General features: G+C 39.6%; 1 protein-coding gene across 1 annotated transcript in view; it reads right to left on the reverse strand.

Annotated features, from left to right (window-relative positions):
- LOC130250058 (sodium channel protein type 5 subunit alpha-like) overlaps positions 1–13,918 on the reverse strand; it is a 32,469-nt gene extending 18,551 nt beyond the window's left edge. The window contains exons 1-12 of the mRNA XM_056485378.1: positions 13,664–13,918; positions 12,550–12,668; positions 10,465–10,569; positions 8,778–8,906; positions 7,964–8,055; positions 7,055–7,258; positions 4,466–4,523; positions 3,666–3,807; positions 3,013–3,210; positions 1,786–1,971; positions 856–1,227; positions 27–153 (exon numbers count right to left, since the gene is read on the reverse strand). Coding sequence (XP_056341353.1) covers positions 27–153; positions 856–1,227; positions 1,786–1,971; positions 3,013–3,210; positions 3,666–3,807; positions 4,466–4,523; positions 7,055–7,258; positions 7,964–8,055; positions 8,778–8,906; positions 10,465–10,569; positions 12,550–12,668; positions 13,664–13,918 — 1,987 coding nt within the window. The remainder of the gene's footprint in view (positions 1–26; positions 154–855; positions 1,228–1,785; positions 1,972–3,012; positions 3,211–3,665; positions 3,808–4,465; positions 4,524–7,054; positions 7,259–7,963; positions 8,056–8,777; positions 8,907–10,464; positions 10,570–12,549; positions 12,669–13,663) is intronic.
- Between the last annotated feature and the right edge of the window lie 1,775 nt (positions 13,919–15,693).

Below are 15,693 nucleotides of genomic sequence, written 5' to 3' on the forward strand. Positions count from 1 at the left end.
AATAAACTTAAGGAGGAACCACTTACCCTCCAAGACACTGGTAATTATGCTGACTACACTTGCTGCCCTTTGTCTCTGAAGAGCCTCATTAAAGTACTCCGCTGACAGATGAGGAGGTAAATGCATCATGCTGCTCTCATCGTGCACAGCTGGCTGCTCAGAGAAGTAAACACGATTAGGGAGATACCACAGGAGTGAAATGAGCCAGGATGTGATGATGGGTAACTGTGAGAGTTAATAGGAACAATCACATGCAGCCAAAAAAATGTACATTTTTACAAGATGTAATAGATGGTAAGATTGAAGGTCCTACTTTTTGATGGGGCTGCAGTGAATGGATTCTGTAAGCATGTAACGTGGAGCAAGCACAGCCTTGGAAATGAGGGGAAATAGGCCTAGGAATTATTCAAGAGACTAATGGAATAGGAGAGAGGTGAAGGATAAATAGGGGAAATTGGGGAACTGACAGGCAAAGCTGCTGCATGATGCTAAAGGGGCTATCAACAGCAACTACAAATAAATCACAGGTATTATTCAAAATTACACCCCTGGGCAGCATTTAAGACTCTTGGGTGATTCGCAATTTCAGCACTAGGAACCTTTCAAACTATGTTAGTACAATTAATGAATAGCAGAAACATAAGGTTTACAACAGGAAGGCCGAAATCCAGTTTTCAGGAAGTATCAGACAAATGAAAACCTTTTTCTACAGACAATTGAAAAATTCCCACATCAGCATGCTTGAGTTGTTTGCCATTAAGGTGAAACTCTTCAAACAACAAAAAACCCAACCCTACCACGGATCGATAAACCACAATATAAAGCATATACGTAAAACATGATATTTTCCCTTACCAGGCCCCCCTTTCCCAAGTCTTCCATGACTGGTGGAAGCACTGCTCCTTCAGAGGACACGGGATCTTGGCTGTGCACCCTGCTGCTCGCTGCCCCCAGCCCCAAACCCACCCCCAGGTGCTCGTCCGCGCTGCCGCCCTTGCCGCTCCGCGCGCAGCTGGGGGTGGCGGGGTGGGAGCTGTGCCCCCGCTGGCTCTGCAGGCTGGCCCGTCTCCCCGTCTGTGCTCCCGACAGCGACTGGCACCGGGGTTTGTGCCCCCCAGTGTCCTCGGCGCCGGGATCCAGCTCCGCGGAGGGGATCTGGAAGGTGAAGACGCTCCCGTGGCTCAGCCGGCGCTTGGCGTTGGGGCGGTGTGCCAGGCCCAGCAGAGACTGGGAGCCCAGGAAAAGCAAAACAGAGAGAACACCACAACATCACAGAGAAAATCTGGGGAAGATGTAAATTATTAGAGCTTGGTAGCGCTCATTACCAAGCACCGCACGTCAAAAGCTCCTTAGTTTGGACTAAAACTCCTTGATTTAGATTTTTCGGGACGGATTTTCTTTAGATTCTCAACAGCAGATAATAAAACTTTATGAGGTGTGCTAGCTATTTTTGAGATAAGCTTTATACTTAAATTTTTAGTATGAAATTTTTCACAGAGAATGACGGTATAAAAGCTAAGCTCTGATAGTCATCCACTTCTTGTTATTTCTTATTGTTATAGAAAATTTATTTAACTATTAACTTTGCTTTCACCCTTCATTTATAATGCCTCCTTTTCAAATTCATTTTTGCAACCAAGTCTTCTTTATTCCAAAATTTCTTTGTTTTAAAGACTTAAGAGTGAGCTATGTCTGTAATGGGATTTTTGTTTACAATTTCAAGCCATTAATTTTAAATTAAAGTTAGAAAAGCTGTAAGGATCTCAGATTCAGATAATAGATTACCAGTTTTCGTTGACTGTCTGGGAGCTGTGACTTGGAGAGTTCTTCTTCTTCTTCTTCATTATCTTCTCTCCCCAATGACTTATTTTTCTTTTTCCTATTGCTCCTTTCTTTGATTTCTTTGGGTGACAGAGAAGGGGCTTCAAAGGAGCCAACGGACAGGATATCAATCCCTTTAATACCCAATGACTGAAATTTAAAAAAAAACAAAAAACGTGGATGATATTTTTGCTGGGTGCTTTGAATAAAAGCAGAAAGAAAACACTTCTGTGATCTATATTATCATTTCCTGATAACAATTTGTGTTTCACAAAACTCGTTAAAAATCTTCAAATATGTGATAATGCTAAAAGAAAGAGGAGAGTTTCTCCAACATATGGAGCACTGAACAATTTGCTATTTGCAGTGTGTTATAGGATCACATGTACTGGGCCTGCCAGAGGCAAAATAATCACATTATAGCTCCTACTCCTCCATATGGTAAATTTGCTTGCAATAAAAATGCTCAGTTTGAAAATAATGCAGTAGAAAATAATCTTTCCCCAAAATAAATGTTCAAACTGTAATAAAAGTCTTCCTTTTCATGGGGGACTATATTCACAGTTTGGATGATTTTCATTCCCATGCTGTATTTAGGGTGATATTTTAAAAACAGGAACATCTTGTTCCAGAAGCTTCTATGATGTTTAAGTTATCAAGAGACTTTTCATTCAACTACAATAGGTTTTGGCTCAGATGTTAATGCAGCAGAATTACTCTATATTTCTTTACTCAGCAGCCCAAATTACAAAACAGAATAAAAAAGAATTAAAAAACAACTATATTTTATTTTGGACTGGTTGATGGAATTTTATGTTTTCCAGATTTAAAAATGCTGCTTTTCTCAAAATAACATCACCTCTAATGCTTTTTAACCAAAATAAAACTCATTGTTTCACAGGAAACACACACATCTGAACAAGGAGTTGTTCTGCAGCTCCACGAATCACTAATTTCAATAAGTTATCACTATTTCCATGAGTAGTTTTTATATTACAGCTGTACACAGGGAGTGATTTTTTTCTTGTGTCTGGATGGGGCTTTGAGCAACCTGGTCTAGTGGAAGGTGTTCCTGGCCATGGCAGGGGCTTGGAATGAAATTATCTTTAAGGTCTCTTTCAACCTAAACCATGCTACTTGACCAAAAATGGAACAACAAGACAAACACTTGCAAGTGAATAATTTACATACCTCTTGCTCCTTCTGCAGTAATTCCATAGCTTCCCGAAATTTCCTTTCCCTTGCCTCAGTTTCAGCAATGGTGGCCTTGTTCTGGTCCTCGTAGGCCATTGTTACTACAGCCAGAATCAAGTTGACTAGATAAAATGAGCCCAGAAAGATGACCATCATGAAGAAGACTACATACACCTTCCCCGAAGCTCTGAGGGTCTGCAAGCAACACACCCCAGAGATAAACATTACCACAAAAAATACCAAGTAGGCTTTCAATGTGTCCCTGAAATTCTTTTAAAGCTCTGAGCTTCCTAAACACAATGCTTCAGGAAGCTTAAATGGAATTAGAAATTTCTTCCCCGTCTTCCTCCCTCCTCCAATATCCTCATATATGAATCATTGATTGCTCATCCCACGAAGACAATCGAGGAGGAATTTTTACATTTTTGAAGGGACATTTTTGAAAAGTCCTTTTAGGACTTTTTTCCAAGAGCAGGGTGGAAGGACTGGGAAGAATTTCAGCATCCCTTTTCTAGAAATCACAGGCAGAAGGGAAGATGTGGGCTCGACAGCTTGCAGCTATTGCTTTTGCTTGAGGTTTCTTGTCCTCTCTACACATTTTCTGCTTCAACTAATGAAGATCAGTTCTGAGCCAAGCACAAAGCTGGTACCTGTTGGTACAGACGCTCCCAGCAGTCCTGGGTCATCAGGCGGAATAAGGAGAGAAAAGCCCAGCCAAATGTATCAAAACTGGTGAAACCATAATCGGGATTTGGCCCAATCTTACAGCATTTATAGCCAGGAGGACAGTCCCTAGAATAACAAAAAGTGGAACTCTTATAAATGTGCAGGTTTCAAGGGAAACTTCAGCTTTTTGTAAGAGTTCTGATTATGTTTCAGCTCTGCAGTTCATTAGAGAGCAAAACAATTTTCTACTCCAGGTAGTGTTGGCTGAAAGGAGAGATGGAAAAAGCAGCAGCCACAATCCAGAAACAAAGGAAGAAGACAGGAGGGAATAACCACCAACCCAGGACAGCCCTCTCATCACCAATCCTCATCCCCTTCCCCTCACTGCAAAGCAGTCATATCTCCCTCCTTGTCCAAACCTGCCCTCCAAAATTTGTGTTTTGTTTTTTCAGTTTAATACTCATGAGCCTTCACAGAGAGGAGTGTCTGTCCTGTGCTATATCCCAGATCTTTCATGTTTTCAGTGCTCATACATCCATGGGAAAGAGGAAGACAACACTTCAGGGAAATCTAAAAGACTAATTAGACCTGAATAAGCCAAATGCAAGTTCATACTTCATTCCCTACAAGACTTAAATTATCTGATTTTTTGCTGTATTTTGTTCCTGTTTCTGCATTCAAGGAAAGATTGTAATTTCTGCTTTTGTCTCACATGACTGAGCAAATATAGGAGCACTGAGGCAGAGAAAACTTCCAAGGAAGAAATAATCTTAAGTGCACTCACCCAGCACCAGGACCACACAGCAAAATATCCACAGTACCATTTTTCCTAGCAAAGTCATCTATTTAAAAAAGAAAGGGAAAAAAATTAAACCCAGAGCACTTTCTAGCCTGAGTCCTCTATAATTTAATATGAGTAGTGATGAGTAACCAGTGACCTGTAAGAGTGAGTGCACAGGTTTCCCATGCTCACATTAACTGCACAGATTGCAGGATGCCCTGGCCTCATTTATAAACATGCATATGTGTGTGTGCACAAGGTTCAGACTGAAGGCAATCCTTTAATGCAGACTTTTTAAAGATATTATCACTTTGGATACATCTGTATAAAGGAAATGAGGAATTGGAAGACATAGGCTCAAACACAGTCACTGAATCCCAGAGTAGTTTGGGTTGGAAGGGACTGTAAAACTCATCTCATTCCACCCCTGCCATGGGCAGGGACACCTCCCACTACCCAGGCTGCTCAAACCCCAATGTCCAGCCTGACCTGGGACACTCCCAGGGATCCAGGGGCAGCCACAGCTTCTCTGGGCACCCTATGCCAGGGCCTCACCACTCTCTGAATAAAGAATTTCTCCTTAATGTCTAATCTAAATGTTAAACCAATCCAATATTTGGTAAATGTTGGCACAACCTGGCAGAGTCCTGGCCCAAGTATGTGTGCAAACATTTCTAGGATTAGAATAGACCAGTTCTGTTTCCAATGAGCAATAAAAAATAAAGTCTGGTTCTGAGGGGGAAGAGAGAGTATTTGGTTGTGTGAATATCCCCCACTGCTGATCCAAACAGCAGATCCTAACCCCCCTTAGTGAGAAATGCAGATTTATCCATTAGGATGCTGGAGCTGTGCCCTTTTTGAACTCTTCCCCTGTTTCTCTTAGCATTAGTTACTCTGTTATCAGCAGATTCAAAGTAAAAGCTTTAGCTAATAGCTAATTATCTCCATTAAGATGTGGATTTATTATCCCAGATGTAAAGGAGGTCTCACTTCTCCCTGGTGCTTCTCAAACATCTCCTGTACTTATCAGATAAGTCATCATGATTCAGAAGCACCAGGAACCTTTGAGATCAGCTTTGCAAATACCCCATAAAGGAATGAATCCCTATCTGGGCTACTTCCCACTGAAATTTTGCTCAGCTCCACTCTTGCAATCAGAAATAAAAAAAAAGTTTTATTTAAGAAGATTCAGTGATTGAACTTCAGAGAATCATAATAACATATAGTTATCCATGTGGGAGATGGCAACTTCCCATAAAATCAGGATGAAAGCAGTCCATTAAAATATATAAAAATAGTTTTATAGAAAACTGGGCTTATAGGGTATATATCCTAAATCCTATAAGAAAGTCATCTACATTATGACTGTCTGGGTTCTCCTATTCCTTTTTGGTGTAGGATTTGAACAACACAAAGGTTGTGAAGCAATACAGATTTTAAATTTCTTGAGCTCTGTTTTCTCCACACTATTGCCTCTATACAACTTCAATGTTCTGCATATACTAAAATATAGTTCCTTTTACTTCTTGTTCTTCAGCACAGAAAATCAGCATTTTTAGCCCAACTTTGTTCACATCCATGGTATCTGTTACAGTGTTCTAGTCACTGATTGGTTCCTTTTCATGTTTGCTTTCAATTATGATTTTTACAGCATTCTGTACTTCCTTCTTATGTGTGGTCTTTTGGTAGGAACAAGGCAAAAAAAGGTTTTCCTCAAAAATATTTACTATACTTTCTTTCCCTGGACTTTGAAGTTATTGAAGAAATCCTGCCTGAACAAATCTCCCACACAGTGTGTGGACAAACAGCAATTCTGAGTGACTTTTCATGTATTTTGAGAGTCCCCTGTGAAAATTCTTCTCTTCCTGCACAACTGCTGCTATGTCTGAACTCACTGGGAGAGATATTCTTCAGTGATAAAGCTTTCTTCATGTTTCTGGCACAGACATTGATTGTTTTGAATCTGTTTTTTCATATATATTAAAGCTTCTCCTTTAATACAAGGCTTTGCTTTGCTATTCTGAATTGCATCATCTTACAGTTGTTCCTCTGAGAATGCTTTGATGCATTTTCAGATCTCTGCTCCATGGTTCCATCATCAGCATCAGCCAAGGTGCAAACATGAAACATGTGTGTTGTATATATCTTATATAAGACATAAAATAAGATTTATTTGATGCCAAGAAGTAAGTAATTTAACTTTTCAACAAATTGCTCTGTTTTAAGCAGAGCAGCAGTTCTCACTGAGCAGGAAAATGAAGATGCATGGGCTCTTCAGCCTGTAGTAAAAAAGGTGAGCTTTGGGGAATTACAACAGAGAATGAGCTAATGCATGTTTCAGTTAGTGTCATATCATTTGGGGAAACAGATCTGGATGTTACTGGAAAATTTGGGAGTGCTTTTTCTTATAATGAAGGGAAGGAGTGCATTCCTGGATGCCTGCGAGCTGCTCTGGCAGTCAGAAGGCCATTATCAGGTAATTACTCATCAAAATATCAATGAAAACATCAACATAATTCACAGCAGTGGTTATACATGTATGCAGAGGTGTCTATAGCATCATCTAAAGAAGAATTAAGGAGAAAAAATTACCTGAATCATTAGCAAACTTTTCATAACTTTCCCATGTTTTATTACAAAACTCTGTAGTGTTCCTGATACACTTTTGCCTGAGATTGCCCTTAAAAAGCTGGAGGCCTATGAGGGCAAAAACACTCAGGCAGAAAACAGTCAGGATCATCACATTAGCAAGTTTCTTGACAGACTGGATAAGTGCCCCTACAATGATCTTGAGCCCTAAAAAGACAATGTAAAGAGGAAAAGCAGGATGAAGAACTGAGATTCAAATATCATACTTGTTTAGAGTTAAAGCAATGTATAAAAGCCAAAGTATAAGAATTATAGGATAATATGTGGCAAATATATTTGCAATATAAGTTTATTTAGGATGAGAGTGACTAATCTTTTTCCTCCTTTTGTTGATCCTACAATTTTTGGATGTTCCTTTAATCCCTGAAAAATATTAATGCAAAATGACAAACCAGAGATAGCTTAGTTTTCTTTATCTATGAAAAGTAATATGCATAATCCAAATGATACTTCCAACACTGGTGAAGATAAAATCCAATCTGAACCTCTCCTGGCATGCATTGATGATGTAAGATCATTAGTGGTAAAGTCCATTCAATATCCAGAATTATTTCTGTGGAATCATAACATACACATCAGCTAAAAGAACATTCTGTAAAACTGACATTATAAACTGTGAACAGCATCTTTAAAAGCATAATGAAAAAAAAAACTATATTCAATATTCTTTCTAACACTTGATTCATTCTGACTGGGATAGATGAACTGAAACATTTCTTGTGTGCACAAATTCAGCTGTGGCTGCAACTTGTGAAAGAAAAAGAGGAAAAAAAAGGCAAAAGCCAACATTTTGAGTGAAGCAAATAATGAGCTGTAAGTAAGAGAAAATACTCAGCAAGTAAGATTTCTTACCTGGGACTACTGAAATGGTTTTTAAAGCTCTGAGAACCCTGAAAGTCCTGAGGACTGACACACTCCCCAAGTCACTAAATGCTCCCACGTACCTGTGAAGACCAGATGTGAAACACCAAGGGGTTGAACAGAGTTAAAAGGGCAGTTATTTAAAGTGGTCATTCTTGGATGTCCATCTTTCCAGGTGTATTTTAAGTATTAAAAAGACTACATATCAAGGATTTGTCTGAAGACTTTTAAAATAGAAATGCATTTTTTCATTATTTGAGTTTCTCTCTGAGGTGGCTCCTGGCTTGTGCACAGCTGCTTTTGTGTGGACATCTTCAAACATCATTCATTTAAGATACAAAGGTACCACTCAAAATTAGTAATTTACAAATACTGGCTGAACTGGTTAGATCTCCTTTCTGTAGCTGCATTTAACCAATATATAGAAACTTGCTAATTACCAGAAAATTAGGCTTTACCTATGATTTTTGGAGATGAAACTGTAATGAAATCCACTATCGTGGTATCTATAACCCATCACCCTAACTGCACAATTATCCTTTAATTCATGTGGTCAGCAGGTCTCTATTTATGCCCAGCTCTTACATTTCACCAGTCTAATCACACCCATCCACACATACCCACCACTGGGCATTGCTCTGCACATTATTGTAACACAGTGAGTGCTAAACAAGGGGAAAAGCCAATGTTCCAGACAGTTTCAGGTGCAAGTAGGAGCCATGGGTTGGTTTTCAAACCACAGCACAGAGAACTTCCAGCACAGAGAGCTGAGGCAGGTGATCCATATTTTATTTGTCCCACTTACGCCATGACGATGACGGTGAAATCCAACCAGTTCCAGGGATCCCGAAGGAAAGTGAACTCATTTAGGCAGAATCCTGTTGCCAGTATTTTTATCAATGATTCAAAAGTGTAAATGCCAGTGAAAGTAAATCTAAAGAGAGGAGAAGAGAGCCAAAGGGAAAGAGCAGGGTTAGCACTCAATGGAAGGGGCACAGTCAGATTATTTAATGTCTGGGCCAGCCAGCTGAGACAATGCTGGAGAGATCTATCAGATTTCTGTTGGATTTCTGTGTATTCCATCAATATCTGGCTCACATGGAGCTGGAGACAGTGTATGCAACATGGACATGCAATCCATGACACACTTTTTGGCATTGGACAATTTTTTTCCAAATTCTTTCATGTGAGTCCCCATAATTGCAGAAACACCAAACTCCAGGTTACTAGGTAAAATAAAAAAACAAATTTGTATCTTCCTCCAGTTTCAAGCAGCCAAGTGAACGTGTGATGGGCTGTGTTATTTCCTTTGGGCACACAGCAACCATTTCTTTGCAGAGTATTTAAAACACTTAGAGGAATACAAGAGTAGAGGGTTTTCAATTTAAGATGGCAATTATTCTTATTAATGGAAAATTATCAGTAAAAGCACTTCTGGACTTAACTGAGTGCACTTATAATTTCAAGAAGGCAGTGATATCCCTACAGAATTCAAAAGGCTTTCATCTGGTAGTCAGCAAATGCACTAAGGAATTATATGGATGTAGTGCTTCCCTTTTTATTTGGAAAGAAGTATTCTGAAATTATTCTTGAGATGCATTTGAATGGTAGTTGATGCCAACAGCAGATACAACTCTGATCCAACCTTTAACTCTCTCATAGGTAGGGAAGCAACTCAACATCTTCTGGAGATGTGTATTTTAATACCATGCAGAGTCTTGCTCCTGCTTGCATGAGTTTGCCACTCCAAGCTGTTTCAGTGTCATTTAACATGATATAGTAAAAATAATTTTAAATCTGTTTTTAATACTAAGTATTGAGGAAGCATCTCCTTTGCGTTAGGTGTCAGAATTATCAGTATTCATATTTTAGCATTTTTGCCAAAGTTAAAAAGTGACAGCTGAAATAGTCTCTAAAAAAAACCAAACAAAACCAAAAAATCCATGCCATTATATATTTCAAGACAGACTACAAAGCATGGATTTATTGTGATTTAACATTGCAGGTGTTGGCAGCCCTGAAGATAAAAGCTTTACATTCTAACAGCACTCTGCAGGCCAAGTGCTTCTGACAGAGCATTTTATTAGAGGAAAACTCAGCATTTCAATATAATTAGCCAGAATTTTGAAAGACAGCAACTCCCATGTGCTCAATCAGCATCACTAACAACAGGAAATACATCTTGATAGAGAGCAAATAATTACTGAGTAACTTCAGAAAGTGGGAAAACTGGAGCAGCACAACAGACATGAAGCCAGCTCAACAGTGGAACTCAATCTACACTTACTCTCTCCTGTAACACCAAAATTATTGTATATATTTAGTTTAAAGACAAAACTACCTCCTCAAATAAAATCTAAATTTAAAAACCACCTTAAGACAAGCAACTTTCTTTTTAAATCTCCCACAACTTATCTCGAGTGAAAGTGTCATGTCTCAATAACTCAATACAACTACATAAATTAAAAACATACATACCCACAGATACTTACTCAACATATGTGTTCCATGAAGATGATGAAGACTTGGGTGACTCAGTCAGAGCCATGAATGCACAATTAGTTATAATGGTGCACATGATAAACCAGGTGAACAATGTAAGTCATGGGAGTGAAGGCAAAGAATACCACATGGATTCAGAAATGTAACTGAATATTTCATCAGTCACTGGCATATCATCTGGGGTTTTTTTAAAGCACATGTAAGAACAGCATGCACAGAACTCACTGATTTTGAGCCATGTTAGATGACAGCACACTACTGCTGTTATCCATGGAATTCTGTGTTGATTACAGATCTGCTGCTCTAAGCATTTCCAGCCTGGAAAAAGGACCCTCAATCACCCCAGGATTGGGTGGAAGGATGCAATTTTAATTTCATTTTATGGCATAGAAGTTAAACACTTGCCCAAATCACACAACTGGAGCCTAAACCTCCTCTGACCTGGCAAAGCTCTTCTCTTCAAAAGGACAGCACAGAATCTGGGTGATTGCAGGAGTCTCAAACAACTCTAGATCATAGAATCATAGGGTATGCTAAGTTTGAAGGGACACATCAGGACCACCAAGGCCAACTCCTGACCTTTTAGGACATCCCAAGAGTCACACTGTGTGCTTGAGAGCTTTGTTTCAGTGCTGCTTGGGCTCTGTCAGGTTTGGTGCTGTGGCCACTGCCCTGGGGAGTCTGTTCAGTGCCCAACTACCATCTTTTCCTGATATCCAACCTAAACCTCTCCTTGCTCAGCTCCATCTGTTTCCTCAACTCCTGTCAGTGGTCACCAGAGCAAAGAGAAGAAGGAAGTTGAAGACCACAATGAGCCTCCCCTCAGCCTCCTCTTCTCCAGGCTGAACAGACCAAGTGCCCTCAGTCCCTCCTCATGTGGCTTCTCCTCCAGACCCTTCACCATCTTCAAAGCCCTCCTTTGGATGCTCTCTAATGGATTAATGGGGTTTTTGTGTTGTGATGCCCATGTTCTGCCAGCTCTAGGGGCCTGCTGGCCCGGAGAACAGGAGCTCATGTGTTGACACCCAAGCTCAAGCACGACTCTGGAGCTGGATCTTGTCATACCACACCTGTGGGCAATCCATAGGGCAGAACAGTATGGGAAAGACACCCATCTTTGCCATTACCTATCCTCTCCATCCCCACAAAATGCTCTAGGCATGGTCCAGCCGTCAGAAGGAGCTGGGCCACTCATGGAAAGGCCAATGTCAGCCAATTTCTGTCCAGAAAAAGCCCCAGATGAGAGGAGTCACTCATCCAGGGATGTCTGCACAGTACTACAATGACAATCTTGAGTCATTGGATCACAGAGCCAGGAGATGGCTGGAAATCTGAAATCCACACAGGGACATCACAGATTCCACTCTGGGTCTGAAATCCACACAGGGACATCACAAACTCCACTCTGGGTCTGATTCAGCCCCAAGAATCAGCTCAGGTGTCCTTTCCCAGTGTCAAACTAGAGAAATACACTTGTGATTCCACCCCCTAACTTTGATATATGAGGTGGGATCTGTGTTACCTTTATATTCCCAAGGCATCCCTGCAACAGCATTCCTGGAAATATTTACTTTCATATACCACGTGTACACTTTTTGAATCTTATTTCCCAAAGGAACTGAGTTTCCATGGGTTTTTTGTATGTGTTTTCCTGTGTGTGCTTGCCTGCCTCAACCTTTTCTCTCAAAAGTGGCCAATCAGCTTTGCCATGTGAGGTGAATTTAATTTCCACATTTGGGTAAGCAGAAGATGAAAAAGAGGATAGAGATCTTATCAATCTTCTCGCTAGGAAAGGCTTCAGAATGAGATACTTGTTTATGACACATCAGGAAATCCATGTCAGAGCTCAAAACACAAATCTGTAGAAAATCAGGCTTAATAAGCCAAATACTCAAAATTTATTTCTAAATGTCATAAGAGCATCAAAACACTAGTAATATCTAAGGTGATTCATTATCAGAATCTGTCTGTAGTGAGGAAAAGACCAGATCAACTCAAAGCTGTAAAATAACAAAGCACAGGATTATGCAAGGTTTTATAATCCAAAAGAGTGAATAAAGCTGATAAAAGGATATGAATGTACTAAAATTTTAATTGCTCTTCTTCGTATTGGATGGAAGGGACTGAAGATCCACAGGGCACGTGTAGCAGTAAATCTGTAGATTGTTTTCTGCTTGTTTAGCACTATGAAAATCTTTTAAAAAGAAGCAAACAAGAATTTGTCAGGAAGTTGAACACAGAACATATTTTTGTTCTATACCCTGTTGTGTCAGTCATGAGCAAGAGCTTGAATTTCACTTTAGCCTGATTAACTGGAAAGGCTGTATAAATTTGCTATTCTTTCCTCAGAAACTTTAACTATCAGACTGCAAAGTATTCCTTAGCCAAACTTCTTTCTTCAGTCTTGTGATTTGCAGAGTTGTGCACAGAACTAATCTTGCTTATGATTATTCTCTTAAAATAGAATGAACCCCTCATTGAATCAAGATGTACAAGAGGTGCAAGGAGGAACTGCAGCCTTTTTTATTATTTGCTTTTGTTGACAGTGATCCTTTAGCTCTTAGGCTGTAGAAATTAGTTCAATGTTTAACTTCCTCTCAAGCAAAAAGCATAATTCCCAATGGATTAGTTTCCATTTCTCTCTTTGTTATCAAAAATTATATTCTTCAATATGTCACCACTGGAATATGGAGATTGAGTCACAAGGTTGTAAGAATTCACCAGTAATTGTTTTAAAATAATTGTTGTGCTTAAGTATCATTTGTTGTATGTGTAAGTGGAACAAAAACATTGAGATAGAGTGAAACACATTGTTCAAAATGATGAAATTTATGAAAATGTACAAAATTATGTACAAAATGTACAAAATTACTACAATTTCTAATTATTATAATTTCTTTCTCAACCGTCCTTTTTTTCCTTTACCGAATTTCTTTTTTCTGTTTCTATTCTGATTCAAATGTTAATCAATTTCATATTATTTTATTCTTAAAGTTAAAAGTTTAGCTTTGGCTTAATCACTCAACTGTGCCAAGTCCATGCATTGTTTAACCTAGGAAAGGATGAGAGTTTGTATAAAAGGATGTAAGCAAAACTCTTTGACAGATTGCCCACAGAAATGTTTGGCAATACAGTAAATTAAATTAAATTAATTAAAAATAAAATCCAAGTATCCTGCTTGGCTCTAACCTTATGATCTTTGTAGTATGGGTCGAGATCCTCCAGGGGTTCCCCAATGAGCTCTGGAGGAGGATTTCCATAGAGAGCTGGCAACTTCTGGAAAGCTTTTAGGTCAAGCTGAGGCCGTGGTTTCTCCTTAGGTTTCTGCTCTATGGTATTTCTTCGACAATTCTTTTTGGCAGCAATTCTCTTTTTGATGGCTGCCAAGGATTCCTGAGTGAACCTTCGGAAGTTGTTGGTACCAGGGAGCAAGAACTCAGCCATTTTTCATGCTCCTCTTCCTCTCACTAATTCTGTCCAAACAAGAGAAACAAGTAGAAAGGAAGTCAAGTAACTCCAATATGGGTAAATTAGGGAAATGAAACAACAGTTTGCCCATGCATGGCTAAGAACCTCAACTTTCTAAGCCATCAGCTTCTACAAAGAAGGGAAAAAAAGAAGAAAATACATGATCAGCACCTTTTTCAGTGAGATGTCTGCTCAGTATTTTTTCTAATTATATAGGATAGGATGTGAGCAAACCTCTATAAACTTAAGAGCATATTTGGAGCACCTCGTTTAAGATACACATTATCCTAAATGCTCTTGAGCTGCTCAGAAAAAAGAAAAAAAACAAACAAAACAACTTACTCCTCTGGTTCAGCCCAACATTAGGAAATGGGACAGTAAAACTCATCAAAGTGCAACATCAAGCACATGGAAGCTGTCAGCAGCAGGAGGATCAAGTATTGAATTAACTAATGAAGATGGAAATATTCAAATGGAATGTCCATCCTGGTGGAGCCAGCACAGGAATGAGCAGCATCCAAGAGGATTAAATTTGTGACCCACAGAGTCATGACATGGAGCTGACTCAATGAGCCAGGACGTGGATACTGACTGACAAGGAGCACAGAAATTCTTGATCTGGAAAGTTTATGTTTTATGCCTTCCACTCAGAACAAAAACAAAACAAAAAAACAAAACAAAAAAAAAAAAAAAAAGTGAGATTAGACTACAAAATCACTTTTTACTTTTTATTAAGAAATCTGACCAGGTTTTGGATAGAATCCATCCACTACACACAACCTGAGTGCATGCTCTGCAAGGAGATTTCTCTACAATATTTTCTTTGATTATGACCTCTGGGAAGGCATGGTTAATTCGTAAAGGGTCAGGGAACTCCTGAGCCAGTGCAGCCCCTCCTGCACACTGTGCAATGACCCCACCTGGGGTGGATCAGTGCTGAGCAGGCACAGAAGATCCCTTGGAGGCACACAGTCAGATTTTTTCATTCCGAAGCTGCCACCACCCTTCAAGTGTGCTTCAAATTTGACTCCATAACAGCAGTGAGAGCTTAATCTTGAAATTTAACTCCTCCTGCCTGGCAACCTCTTCCTCCACCTTTCCTTTCCAGACACTGCATGGAGCACCCCAGGAAAACACAGCCTGAACCAAGAGGCTTTGTTTTACTTTGTAAACAAATTTTTTTATGTGTGCTGACTGCCTGTATCCTCCCCTGCCATGCAATGCCTTTTCATTTCTCCCCAGATACAACATGATTTCAGCTGACCTCACATTGCTGAGCTGTAGGAAACCATTGCTGTGAGAATAACAGCTGGAGGCCAGTGACAAACTAACTGCAGCGAAATTGCTCCATTTTTGCAGTCTGCCTGCCTCTCCCATTAAAGCTGCAGACAAAATTATGAATATGGGAAGTAACCCTTGCTCCCAGCACAAATTAGCATCATTTCTGGAAGAGAAGTAGGACAGTCAGGCAAGAATACTCTTTATTCCATACTTTTCAATATCAGTCTGGAAGCTCTGTGCAGTATTAAAGCAAGAACAAAAACTAAAATCCACTTGCAAGATTTCAAGTCTTCATCTGGACAAAGTGGTGTTTGTTTTGTTGATGTTCAGGGTAATTTAGATGTTGTGGTATCAATAATGGGAGCTGTGAATGATGCATGAAAAGATGCAATTTCTGTGCAATGCACAGAGGGAATACAACAATTACTTTATTAGGCTTTGTGCCAAATTTTCTGGGCATACCCATCCCT

Source organism: Oenanthe melanoleuca, chromosome 2 (genome assembly GCF_029582105.1).
Source record: "Oenanthe melanoleuca isolate GR-GAL-2019-014 chromosome 2, OMel1.0, whole genome shotgun sequence".
Classification (NCBI taxonomy): domain Eukaryota; kingdom Metazoa; phylum Chordata; class Aves; order Passeriformes; family Muscicapidae; genus Oenanthe; species Oenanthe melanoleuca.